The sequence below is a fragment of the Bos mutus genome, chromosome 27, assembly GCF_027580195.1.
Source record: "Bos mutus isolate GX-2022 chromosome 27, NWIPB_WYAK_1.1, whole genome shotgun sequence".
Lineage (NCBI taxonomy): Eukaryota > Metazoa > Chordata > Mammalia > Artiodactyla > Bovidae > Bos > Bos mutus.
In genome coordinates, this window is record NC_091643.1 from 29,048,779 (window position 1) to 29,062,327 (window position 13,549).

A 13,549-nucleotide genomic window follows, 5' to 3' on the forward strand; every position below is an offset into this window, starting at 1 on the left:
AGTCCAGTAAATATGTTCTAGTTTTCTTTTCTCAGGGACACAGAAATTCTTCCATTTCAGTGCTTCAGGCATACTTCTGTAACAGTCTGAGTCATCCGCGGAGGATCTTGATAATATTGTAGTGAATTGCTGGCAGGGAGAGCTGATCAGAGTATCAGAGAGCAGCAGTTCCAGGGCCTAGGCTGACCTGTCCAGGTGTGGGCGGTAAGGGAACAATCAGTAATGAGGCTTTGATTCCCAGTCTGGGGCTGAGTATAGGAAGATAGGAATCTGAGTGGGAGCAGAGAGGCAAGCACCAGCTGTAGAAGAACACGGAGATCAGAGCCAGGCTGACAAGGCACAGCGGGTAGATGCCTGTTTGCCGGTGAAACTCGGGATCCAACAGAACAGGTTTTGCTGCATCAAGGTCAGGAGCGGCAGGCGTCAGGTCCATGGATGGAGAGCGTTGCTGTGGTTAGGCTGGGCGCATCCTCACAGAGGTGGGCGGTGGAGGGTTGTGACCTAGCGGTCGGTGCCCCGTTGGAACAACTGCCATCCTTGCCTTCCCGTCCTGCCGTCTTCTGTTGAGGATGCTGACTGGTATTAAATCAAGGCACTTTGCTTTATCTGATATCTCAAGGTAACTTGCCAAATCCAATTTACAGGGTTTTTTTTCCTTATTTTGGAAACAGCCTCACTTTCATGTTTTCTTTCGGTGTCTCTAGAGCATCATGATTGCATACCCTGGGGCAGGCCGTTTGGGTTGAATGGGGGCTCTGCCTCTTAACACCTGTATGTGGGCAGGTACCCTCTGTGGGAAATGGGCACAGTGACTCCCTCCTCATAGAGCTCCTCTGAGGGCGAAACAAGATAACACTCCAGTGTCCCCTTCTCCAGGCTCTCAGGCCTGTGCCCCGTGAGTGCTCCCCGTGTGTTCCCTCTTGCCCATGAGCACCGGTTTGGGCTCTTGTGACGCCTCTTGGCACTGAGTCACCTTCCTGCCTCCATCCTCTATCCCAGCGATTCAGCCTGCCCTGCCTGCTGCCAGACTGTCGGCCCGACTGGAAGGATGGGAGGTGAATTTTCCCCATCGGGCAGTTTAGAGCACACAGGCCATGAAGTTCTGTCTGGAGCACACAGGCCATGCAGTTCTCAGTTTGGGGCACACAGGCCATGCAGTTCTCAGTTTGGGGCACACAGGCCATGCAGTTCTCTGCCGCTGCTGGGAGACAGGTCTGCTCCTGGACCCCCTTCTCCCTGCTCTTACTGTGTCACCCCTTGTCCAGGCCCTCCTCTGCAGTCTCTTAGAGACAGGATGTTCATTCCTCCCTTGCCTTCATGTCTGTGCCCAAGCTTTTCCTTCCACTCCGGTGTATTTCATCCGCCAGTCGAAAAGCCGTGCAAGCGGAGTCTGCCTCCTCCTCGAAAGCTTCCTGAATGGCCCAGACCATCTCTAGACTCCTGAAAACCTCCTTGGTAATATAGGAAACCCGTGTGTGCAAGGTACTGCCCAGTGAGGTTGAAAGCTTCAACAGGCAGGGACGTCCACAATTCCTTTACACCCTCCGTAAACACAAGTGCTGAGTGTGAACGTGCCCAGAAAATATGTCAGTTGAATTGCTTTATCAATAAGAATTGTTCTTACTCCAGCTGTCCCTGTTTAGGTGGGATCAGGTGATCTTGAAGAAGGATTAAACTATTTCTGCCCAGCACTTGGTGAGAAAAATACATTTTAATGTATTTGTTGTTCAGTTGTTCAGTCGCTCAGTCATGTCCAACTCTTTGCAACCCTATGGACTGCAGTACGCCAGGCTTCCCTGTCCTTCACTGTCTCCTGGAGTTTGCTCAAGCTCATGTCCATTGAGTCGGTGATGCCATCCAACCATCTCATCCTCTTTTGTCCCCTTCTCCTCCTGCCCTCAGTCTTTCCCAGCATCAGGGTCTTTTAATGTATACTGGAAGTGAATATATAACGATTTAATTTATAGAAATTATCTTTATAGCTATGACTTTTAGATCATCATTGACCTTCAGGTATCTATAGTTTTAAATGTTTACATACATAACTTTTACATAAAACTCTTCTGGGGTTTGGTGGATGCACTTAGTATTCACATAGTTTAATGTTACAGATTCACCACTGAGGTTTTGGTATTCTTAGAACAGAATGGTAGTATCATCTTCATGAAAAGGGCTCTGGTCCACATACTTGCTAACCTCTGTTAACCCCAAAGTGGTTAAACACCCTCATGTGGTCCAGGGACTTTGGCCTCTTGTGCCATTCAAACTACTGAGCTTTATTCCATATGAGCTAGTGAAGCTCTGGTTTCTTGTTTATAACTGAACTGCCTTTTGTAATCATAGTGATTTCTACTATCCCTTATCCACATGTGTCTTTTCAATCTAAAAGTTAATCTTCTTACTGTCAGGGTAAATTTTTTTTTTTTTAGTTTAGATTGGGACTCACTTTATACACATCTGTTCTTTTTTCCTTTAAGATTTTCATCCTATGCTGGCATACTTAAGAGAACTATCTCCAGTGTACTTAACATTGCTTTTAAGTGAGAAATGTCTGTACTATCTATGTGTAGTTTGTGATCAAAAAATATAAGGCTTTTAAAGCACATTCTTAATTTTCCTTCTTATTCACAATATCTTATGGGTAGAGATTTGGAGTTGGCAAGATTAGAGCAAGAACTTCAGATATTGTGACCTTTAAGTAGCATCCTCACCTCAGTAGCTTAATAGTTACAGGTGCAAATCTGATACAGGAAATCAATCTATGAAACTTGGTAAAGTAAATTTTTTATCTTTCCATGAGTAATCTAGAAATATCTCTTCTCTGGAGACCTAAGAGAAAGTAAGTATGCATTTCAGAAAGAAATGTGTGTTACATTTTTCTTTCAAAAATTAGTCTCAATAATTTAAAAAGGTCTTTATTATCTTACTCATATTAATACAGGTAGTATGTCAATGAAAAATTTGAAATGTTTTTTTATTCCAGATTTTGGTTGCCTTTATTTCTCATGTTTGAATTCTGTTTTGCTCAAAATTAGTTTTTTTTCAGTGTGCATCTGATTTTTCCTGATTTTTTTTTTTAACACGAAAACATTGTAATTAGGAATATTGTTATGTGAGTCATTTTGTCGTTGCAGGTATTCATCAAAGTAATAGACACAAATGACCATCGTCCTCAATTTTCTACATCAAAATATGAAGTTGTTATTCCTGAAGACACAGTGCCAGAAACAGAAATCTTGCAAATCAGTGCTGTGGATAAAGATGAAAAAAACAAACTCATCTACACTCTGCAGAGCAGTATCGATCCATTGAGTCTCAAGAAATTTCGTCTTGATCCTGCAACCGGCTCTCTCTATACGTCAGAAAAGCTTGATCATGAAGCCATTCACCAGCATATTCTCACAGTCATGGTAGGGCTTTCGTTCATTGTTCTGCTACCATATGGTTCCTGGAGGGCTCCATGTGATTGAGAGTGATTTTTACCCGTAACAGGATTGATAATATGCTGATTCTTTTAGGTACGAGATCAAGATGTCCCTGTAAAGCGCAACTTTGCAAGGATTGTTGTTAATGTCAGCGACACCAATGACCACGCCCCCTGGTTCACAAGCTCCTCCTACGAAGGGCGGGTTTATGAGTCAGCAGCTGTGGGCTCAGTTGTGTTGCAGGTTACAGCTCTGGACAAGGACAAAGGGAAAAATGCTGAAGTACTCTACTCCATCGAATCAGGTATTTTTGGAGCACTGCATAGGTTTATAACTTTGCACTTGTTATAAAGATATTTCTTCTAAAATTACTTCTAGATGTTGAAAGATTTCTGTATATCACTATGAAAACTGCTTAAACCGAAAGGAGAAAGAGGAAAAAAGTTGAACTTTTAACTCATTAGAAAGCAAAGATAGAGAGTCCTAACTACGTTTGGGTGATGTTCTCAAAGATTTCATAATGTTAGCATAATTCAAGGCTCTGAGAAGTCCTGCAGTGAAGAAAACTTTATTTGACCAATTTAGGATTTCCAAAATGATTTTAACCACACAGTCACGGTCCTCCACAGATACTCTTAGAATAAGGCTGGCCCAGTGATTTAACATTTTTCATTTAGTCAGAGAGTGTTTTCTCTGGGGCAGAGCAGGAAGCCCCATGATGGGAGTGCTGACTCCCGCAGTTCTCACTGGGTCACGGCCGATGAAGGGTACTATGCTGCTCCTACCCCTTCCAGGTTTCGCTTTTCTGCCGCTGTCACCCCATGCATCTTTCACAGCTGCATTTCACTCATGGAAGAGGGTGGTTGCAGTAGGTCCCTGGGTTGGGACAAGGACTTGAAGAAATGCTGACAAGGCTGGGGCCCTGCTGGAGTCGGGCAAGAGACAGCAAGGGTGGGAAGTCCAGCTGGAACTGTGGGCCTGGACAGCTCCGGGTGTGAATGGCAGCCCACTCCAGTATTGTTGCCTGGAGAATCCCATGGACAGAGGAGCCTGGGATCGCAAAGAGTCGGACACGACTGACTCGGCTTAGCACCCGGCAGGGCGCCAGAGGCCTGCTGCCGATTCCTGGAGCAGCAGAGTGGCGGCAGCAGAGTGGCATGCTGTTCTGTCTGTTTGCGGCTACTCTTCAGTCATCTGTGTCTTCATCTGGACTGTCATTTTATGTGCCAGGTGCCCTGCTAGGAGCATTCACGCTTGTGCTTGGCAGGTAGGGGCTTCCATCAGTCCACAGACGTATGTTCTTGTGAATGAGTTCTGCCCCTGATGAAGCCAGGATCTGCTCTAGAACATGTGACTTATCCAGTCAGAAGTTACCTTGCTCCAGGACTTGCCTGACTCATGCCAAATACTATAAGTATTAGTATTAATATTAGCGCTTAAATATGGAGAAAGCAGCTTCCAATTTCCCATCTCTCTCTGCCATTAGTACAAGGCTCATACTCTCTTCCATTCTTTCCCTATGGTGATTTTAGGATATTGAGATCATCCCGTTAACCTGATTTTTTTTTTTAAATAAGTCCATACCTCTGCATATTTAGGAATTATATATCTTTCTAGGCATTAGAATTGATAGGGGTATAACTAACTCTAGATCACATAATCCAAAGCTGAGCAAATGGAGAGCACTTTTTAAAAAACAGTGCTTAATCACTGTATTTTATGTGGTTAAACAATTTTATTTCTTAATATATTTGAAGTTTCATGTTTTTCCTGAAAATGACCAAATTTAGGCCATTTCTTTCAAATAAAACCTCATATACTGCCTAAGGTTGCAGTGTTGAAATGTAGTGTAGTGTAGTTGACTTGAATAAAGATGATTTTTCCACTGGTTCAGAAATTTATCCATTAAAAAAAGCAGCGCATTACATTTGTGCATGCCTGAGCACTTCAATAAAATAATTTTCTCCTAGACAAACTGGCTGGGTTTGTGTAGGAGAAAATGCTAAACTTTCCCTTAGCTTTCACATAACTTTCAACAACTGGGTGTTTAAAATATGATTGTCGGTGCCTGACTGAAGGCATGAGAATTCTTTAAATGCCTGTAATGACTGATGGGATTAGTAATCTGGTATTCCAGGAATGGAACTGTGTCTCCACTCAAAAACCAGATGATACAAGGGGCCTATTCGGATATAAAACTTGGACTTAAGATAATTTCATAGATTTGGTAATGTAAAAATCATACTATTCCACTTGATTTTTAGGAAATGACTGCCACTAAAATGCAATAGAATTACGTGTCTGTAAATTTGTTGACACTATTAAATGGTCACACAGCCTTTGTTCAACAGTGTACTCATACTCACTTGCTCCTGACTTGTGTCATTTAATAAAGCTCAGAAGAGTAGCTATAAATTCTGGCCATAACATTGCCGGTTTAATTAGCAGCAATTTATTGAGCAAAAAGTTTGGTCTGATGACAAGTCTTTAGGGAAAATGGAAGTCCCTGAAGAATATTTTCAGAAACAGTTATGTGTTTAGAGACACATCTGTGCCATACTCTGAGCTATAGTATTTTATTTTTTTAAAGTAGATTGTGTCTTCAAAACTGTTGTAACCTCTGGAATTAGAAGACACTCAGTAAAAATATGTATTGACTAGAATTGGTTTTCTTCCCCAAACTTAGGTTAACCGTCATTGCAGTTGCCACTTTTACAGAGCTTGCTGTACTGTCAGGCAGTGGGCACCCACAGCGTGTCCTCCGTGGGTAGAGGCAGGTCCTAGCACAGCTCTCTGACATGCCTTTTGGGGTGTAGGTATATATAATACAGTCACAGCTGACATGCACACATTTGCATGTTTGTCTGGATAACTGCATTGTTCATATAGAAGGAACAAATTAAGACTTTAGAAATCAGCGATAATCTCCCCTAAAGTGAATGACCGAGGCCCCACCCTAGCACAGACTTTTGTCACTGCCCTGTCAATTTGTTCACAAATGCCATCTGTGTATTTCAGTAATGGGTGAATGTGGCTATTACTCAATCAGACAAAGATGTATTTTAGCCACTCAGCAGCCCTCGGGGTTTTTCCACGTAAACGTGACATTGCTTTCCCATCTACAAATCTGATGGTTTCTGCTGTAGTGTATATATGGGTAGGATCCATATATTAACTAACCAGCTGTGTTCCTGTTTAACCTTCTTGTTATCATTGACAAGCTCAGAACTGTCTTTATCAAAATAAAAATACTACACGTAGTAAAGAGTGTTTCTGAATTTCACATTGCCGATGAAAATTTTTATCACAGATTTCCAGTTAGTCCTTACACATTCCTTTTGTTAGTTCTTTTAAATAAGGTGCTACCTGTAATAAATGGTTGTTGGCAGTGATTGAAGTATAGTATCAGTGAGGAAAAGAAAACCAAATAGATATATATGCATGTTCAGTCACTCAGTTATGTGTGACTCTTTGCAACCCCGTGGGCTGCAGCCCACCAGGCTCCTCTGTCCATGGGATTTTCCAGGCAAGAATACTGGAGTGGGTTGCCATGCCCTCCTCCAGGGAATCTCCCCCACCCAGGGATCGAGCCCAAGTCTCCTGTATCTCCTGCATTGGCAGGCAGATTCTTTACCACTGTACCAGCTGGGAAACTGTAAATAGAAATGTAGTATTTAATGAACATATTAATTTTTTCCAAGCTGCTGATCAACCTGTTTGGTGATTAATTTCTTTTCTTTCCATACATGTCTAAAAGTTGTTTCATTCAGCAAATATTTGTGGAGTGTCTCCTAAGTATCAGGTGTTCTTCTAGGCAGAGGTGATAAAACAACGAATAAGACAAGCCCTGCTGAAGTGGAGCCGACATTCCAGGGGGGGAACAGATAAGAACCAAGTGGCAGTATGACGTGCTGTAGAAAAGGGCCAGGGTAGCGGGACAGACCAGCCGTGATGAGTGGGACAGTCAGGGACGCCTCACCGTCGAGTTCTCCAAGAAGGAGGCATTTGGGCAGAGCCTGAGAGAGAGAACGAATGAAGAATAGCTGGGGGGAAGGCTTTTCCAGGAGAGGACACCCCCCAAACCCACTGAGGATGTGTTTACCTGATTGAAGAGCCTCTCGGTGCAGATAGAATCCATTCACTCCTCCAAGTAAGGCCTTGTGTATTTGAAGCTTTCACTGTACAAAATAAGAGAAATGCATATAGATGGATGAATATAAAATATATTTTATCAGTACAGACACAGGATAGTAAAGGGCGGGGATGCAGACGGTTGTCCAAGGTTTTCACGGTCCCCGTCTCAGGCCAGGCAGCCACTCAGACACAGCTGTGGACGCAGGAAGACGCACAGGTAGCTGAGAAAGGGCCTCGAAATTCCGATGAGTGCCTGAAACACAGCGAGAGAGGATCCGGGGTCACTGGCTCTCGTAAATACAGACAGGCCGGAAATTAGTGTCTGCAAGGCCTGGCAGAGGCAGTGTGACACCGTTCGCGGGCCAGGCTTCAGCTCAGCACCTCGTGGCCTGGAGTCGTTTCAGGCCAAAGTCCTGCTGCAGGTCAGGACACGGCCCCGGGGCCTGGACACGGAGCCAGGCAGACGTAATGAAAACCAGACTGGGTCTGGCCTCAGGAAGAACTATCACGGATTTTTGGAAAATGTGTTGAAGGAAGGAAATGAAGGCCGTTGAGGAAGTGTTTACTAGTAATGATGTGAGGAAGGGAGTGCTGCCTTGGGAGCCCCTGGTTGGCAAGTCACTCCAGGTATTTCTGCTCCGTGAATGGGCCAAACTTGATGGCAAACTGAGAGGAAAGCAAGAGTTTGAGAAAGCAGTTAAGTGGCAAGTCAGCCTTGTTTTGCGTCAGTGTAAGAATTTGTTTGGGGAAAATAAGTTCAATTCTATGACTCAAATAAATGATTCTGGATTCTTTGTTTAGAAAACAGGAAAGGGACGAAGGGTTTGTGGATGGATCGAATCTGAGGACCCTCACACTGCCATGATCTACCCAAAAAGATAGTAAACTGTGTAACCGTAGTAAACTGGCTTCCTCAGATAGGTTTCAGTCAGTGATGCAAAACCACGGAATATTGTGGAGTTGTACGTGTAGCTGTTGTAGATAATGTAGCTGTAAAAAGTCTAAAGAAAGCAAGTAAAACTCTTAGGATTTTCAGTTTTAGCATTATTGACATTTTTGGATCAAAAAATGCTTTGTTGTGAGGCTGTCCTGTGTGTTGTAGGGTGTTTAGCAGCATCCCTGGTCTCTACCCGTTGGATGGTAGGAGCACCCTCTCTCCAGAAGTGGTGGTCACCTAAAATATGTCCGACTGAACGTCCCTCTGGGTGAAATCGCCTCTGAGTTGAGAAACACTCACCTAGAAATTAAATTGACCTGAAAAAAATTCAGAGAATATTATTGAAATCTTCAAAACCTGGAAAGTGGGGCAGATTACATACAGGCTTCTTCATCAGTTCCCAAATGTTTAAAATGAGGACTAACTCTATTGAAGTTTGTTGAATTTAATTGAAGTCTTCCCTTTCATATAAGATTCTGGAGAATTTGCAAGCAATGAATACATTCCAAAGGGGGTTTGAGGGACTCTCGGAAATGATTAACTTCACTGCTTTATGAAGGAGAATCAGCTTTTCCCACAACACATTCCTGGTTCAACCAGAGAGAGTTTTAGCTTTAGTTGCAGAGTGATATAGGTTCTGTTTTTTTGGGGTTTTTTTTGATAATTTATAGACAAAACTTGGAAAAGTTTGCCTTAGTTTCAGTGGATAAAAATGAAACACATTGAGAAATGAGACAAGTTGAATGAAACCAGTTCCCTTCGAATGTTGGTCGGTCCTTGTATTTTTCTCTCAACATGCTTCTCTCCGTCTCCTCCCAGGAAACATTGGAAATTCTTTTACGATCGACCCCATCTTGGGCTCCATAAAAACTGCCAGAGAATTAGATCGAAGTAACCAAGTGGCATATGACTTAATGGTGAAAGCTACAGATAAAGGCGACCCACCAATGAGTGAAATCACCTCTGTGCGGGTCTTTGTGACCATTGCTGACAACGCCTCTCCCAAGTTTACATCAAAAGAATATTCTGTTGAAATTAGTGAAACTGTTGGCGTTGGAAGTTTCGTCGGAATGGTTACGGCCCACAGCCAGTCATCAGTGGTGTATGAAATAAAGGATGGAAATGTAGCTGATGCCTTTGATATTAATCCACACTCTGGAAGTATCATCACTCAGAAAGCTTTGGATTTTGAAACCTTGCCCATCTATACATTGACAATACAAGGAACTAACATGGCTGGTTTGTCTACAAATACAACTGTTTTGGTGCACTTGCTGGATGAAAATGACAACTTGCCAGTTTTTGTGCAAGCAGAGTATACAGGGCTCATTAGTGAATCAGCTTCGATTAACAGCGTGGTCCTAACAGACAGGAATGTCCCATTAGTTATTCGAGCCACTGATGCCGATAGAGAATCAAATGCCTTGCTTGTTTATCACATCGTTGAACCATCTGTACACAAATACTTTACCATTGACTCTAGCACGGGTGCTATTCATACAGTCCTAAGTCTGGACTATGAAGAAACAAGCACTTTTCACTTTACTGTGCAAGTTCATGACATGGGAACCCCACGCTTGTTCGCTGAATATGCAGCCAATGTGACTATACACGTCATTGACATTAACGACTGCCCTCCCGTGTTCTCCACATCATTATACGAAGCATCTCTTTTGCTGCCAACCTACAGAGGGGTCAAGGTCGTCGCGGTGAATGCCACTGATGCCGATTCAAGTGCGTTCTCACAGTTACTGTACTCCATCACCGAAGGCAACATTGGGGAGAAGTTCCTGATGAACCGCAAGACTGGAACCATAACTGTGCAGAACACGACTCAGCTGAGGAGCCGCTACGAGCTAACCGTCAGAGCGTCCGATGGCAGATTTGCAAGCTTCGCGGCCGTCAAAATTAATGTGAAAGAAAGCAAGGAGAGCCAGCTGAAATTTACGCAGGATTTCTACTCTGCCGTAGTGAAAGAGAATTCCACCGAAGTCAGAACACTAGCTGTCATAACTGCCCTTGGGAATCCAATCAATGAGCCCCTGTTTTACCACATCCTCAACCCAGATCCCAGGTTCAGAATCAGCCGCACGTCCGGAGTTCTGTCGACCACCGGCATACCGTTCGATCGTGAGCAGCAGGAGGCCTTTGACGTGGTGGTGGAAGTCACGCGGGAGCGGAAGCCTCCAGCCGTGGCCCACGTCATCGTGAAGGTCGTCATCGAGGACCAGAACGATAATGCCCCGGTGTTTGTCAACCTCCCTTACTACGCCCTGGTGAAAGTGGATGCTGCCGTGGGCCAGGTTATCCGCCACGTGACCGCCGTCGACAGGGACAGCGGCCGAAACGGGGAGGTTCATTACTCCCTCAAGGAGCGCCACGAACACTTCCAGATTGGATCCTCTGGGGAGATCTCACTGAAAAAGCCGTTTGAACCCGACACCTTGAATAAAGAGTATCTCATCACAGTGGTCGCCAGAGATGGAGGAGATCCAGCTTTCTCCGCCGAGGTCATCGTCCCCATCACCGTGATGAACAAAGCCATGCCCGTGTTCGAAAAGCCTTTCTACAGTGCCGAGATCCCAGAGAATGCACAGCTGCACAGCCCCGTTGTCCACGTACAAGCCAACAGTCCGGAGGGTCTGAAAGTGCACTACAGCATCACTGAGGGTGATCCTTTCAGCCAGTTCACTGTTAACTTCAACACCGGAGTTATCAGTGTCGTGGCGCCCCTGGACTTCGAGTCCCACCCGGCATATAAACTGAGCATCCGAGCCACGGACTCCTTGACCGGCGCTCACGCCGAGGTCTTTGTGGACATAATCGTGGAGGACATCAATGACAACCCTCCCGTGTTTGCCCAGCAGTCTTATGCCACCACCCTGTCCGAGGCATCTGTAATTGGGACGTCTGTGGTGCAAGTCAGAGCAACAGATGCCGACTCGGAACCAAACAGAGGGATTTCCTACCACATGGTGGGGAATCACAGCAAGAGCCATGATCATTTTCACGTAGACAGCGGCACTGGCCTCATCTCGCTGGTCAGGACTCTGGACTATGAGCAGTTCCGGCAGCACCAGATTTCCGTGAGGGCTGTTGATGGCGGCATGCCCCCTCTGAGCAGCGACGTGGTCGTCACGGTGGACGTCACCGACCTCAACGATCACCCTCCCCTCTTTGACCAGCAGCTTTATGAAGCCAGAATCAGTGAGCATGCTGCCCACGGGCATTTTGTGACCTGTGTAAGGGCCTATGATGCAGACAGTTCAGATGCAGACAAGTTGGAATATTCCATTCTGTCTGGCAATGACCATAAGAATTTTGTCATCGACGGCAAGACAGGGATCATCACACTCTCCAACCTGCGCCGGCACGCCTTGAAGCCATCCTACAGCCTCCAGGTGTCTGCGTCGGATGGAGTTTTTAGGAGTTCTGCTCAGGTTCACGTGACTGTGATTGGAGGCAATTTGCACAGTCCTTTGTTTCTTCAGAATGAGTATGAAGTGGAGCTCGCTGAAAACGCTCCCCTGCATACTCTGGTGACCGAGGTCAAAGCATCCGATGGGGATTCGGGTATTTATGGTCATGTTACCTACCACATTGTCAATGACTTTGCCAAAGACCGGTTTTACACAAACGAGCGGGGGCAGATCTTTACTTTAGAAAAGCTTGATCGAGAAACCCCAGCAGAGAAAGTAATCCCCATTCGTTTCATGGCCAAGGACGCTGGAGGCAAGGTTGCCTTCTGCACCATTAACGTCATCCTCACAGACGACAATGACAATGCCCCACAGTTTCGAGCAACCAAGTTTGAGGTGAACATCGGGTCCAATGCTCCCAAAGGGACATCAGTCATCAAAGTCCTCGCCAGTGATGCCGACGAGGGCTCCAACGCCGACATCACCTATGCCATTGAAGCAGATTCTGAAAGCGTTAAAGAGAATTTGGAAATCAACAGAGCGTCCGGCGTAATTACTACAAAGGAAAGTTTAATTGGCTTGGAGAACGAGGTCTTCACTTTCTTCGTCAGAGCTGTGGACAACGGGTCCCCACAAAGAGAATCGGTTGTTCCCGTCTATGTGAAAGTGCTCCCACCAGAAATGCGACTTCCCAGGTTTTCAGAGCCATTTTACACCTATACAGTTTCTGAAGACGTGCCCATCGGAACTGAAATAGACCTCATTCGAGCAGAACACAGCGGGACTGTCCTTTACAGCCTGGTCAAAGGGAATACCCCCGAAAGCAACAGAGATGAGTTCTTTGTGATCGACAGGCAGAGCGGGAGGCTGAAACTGGAGAAGAGTCTTGACCACGAGACCACGAAGTGGTTCCAGTTCTCCGTGCTTGCCAGGTGCACTCACGGTGACTATGAGCTGGTGGCTTCTGTCGACGTTAGCATCCAGGTGAAGGACGCCAATGATAACAGCCCTGTCTTGGAGTCTAGTCCATACGAGGCCTTTATTGTTGAAAACCTGCCGGCAGGGAGCAGAGTCATTCAGATCAGGGCATCTGACCTGGATTCAGGAAGCAACGGCCAGGTCATGTATAATCTAGATCAGTCACAAAGCGTGGACGTCATTGAATCCTTTGCCGTTAACATGGAAACGGGCTGGATCACCACGTTGAGGGAACTGGACCATGAAAAGAGAGACAGCTACCAGATCAAGGTGGTTGCGTCAGATCACGGTGAGAAGGTTCAGCTCTCCTCCACAGCCATTGTGGATGTTACGGTCACTGATGTCAACGACAGCCCCCCTCGGTTCACGGCCGAGATCTACAAAGGGACCGTGAGTGAAGATGACCCTCCTGGGGGCGTGATTGCTATCGTGAGCACTACAGATGCTGATTCTGAGGAGATCAACAGACAAGTTACATACTACATAACAGGTAACACATGTAAAAGGTTTAATTTCAAATCAAGTGGTATCAGAAGCATGGATTCTGAGATACATTCTTTTATGGCAGTTGAGAGTTAAAGATTCAATTGTAGTATATTTAAAATAAGTAGAAAGTAACAATCTCTTAAGCTGTATTTCAAGTTCTTTGCCTGAGC

The 13,549-nt window shown here is 45.2% G+C and overlaps 1 protein-coding gene across 8 annotated transcripts in view; it reads left to right on the forward strand.

Moving 5' to 3' along the window:
• The window catches only part of FAT1 (FAT atypical cadherin 1), a 126,161-nt gene that overhangs the window by 86,384 nt on the left and 26,228 nt on the right, over positions 1-13,549 (forward strand). For all 8 annotated transcript variants that reach the window (XR_011462868.1, XM_070364213.1, XM_070364214.1 and 5 more), the window contains 3 exons: positions 3,135-3,410; positions 3,519-3,729; positions 9,316-13,383. Coding sequence is in view for 7 of the 8 variants with exons in the window: in XM_070364213.1 (XP_070220314.1) it covers positions 3,135-3,410; positions 3,519-3,729; positions 9,316-13,383 (4,555 nt within the window). In the remaining variant the exon portion in view is untranslated. The remainder of the gene's footprint in view (positions 1-3,134; positions 3,411-3,518; positions 3,730-9,315; positions 13,384-13,549) is intronic.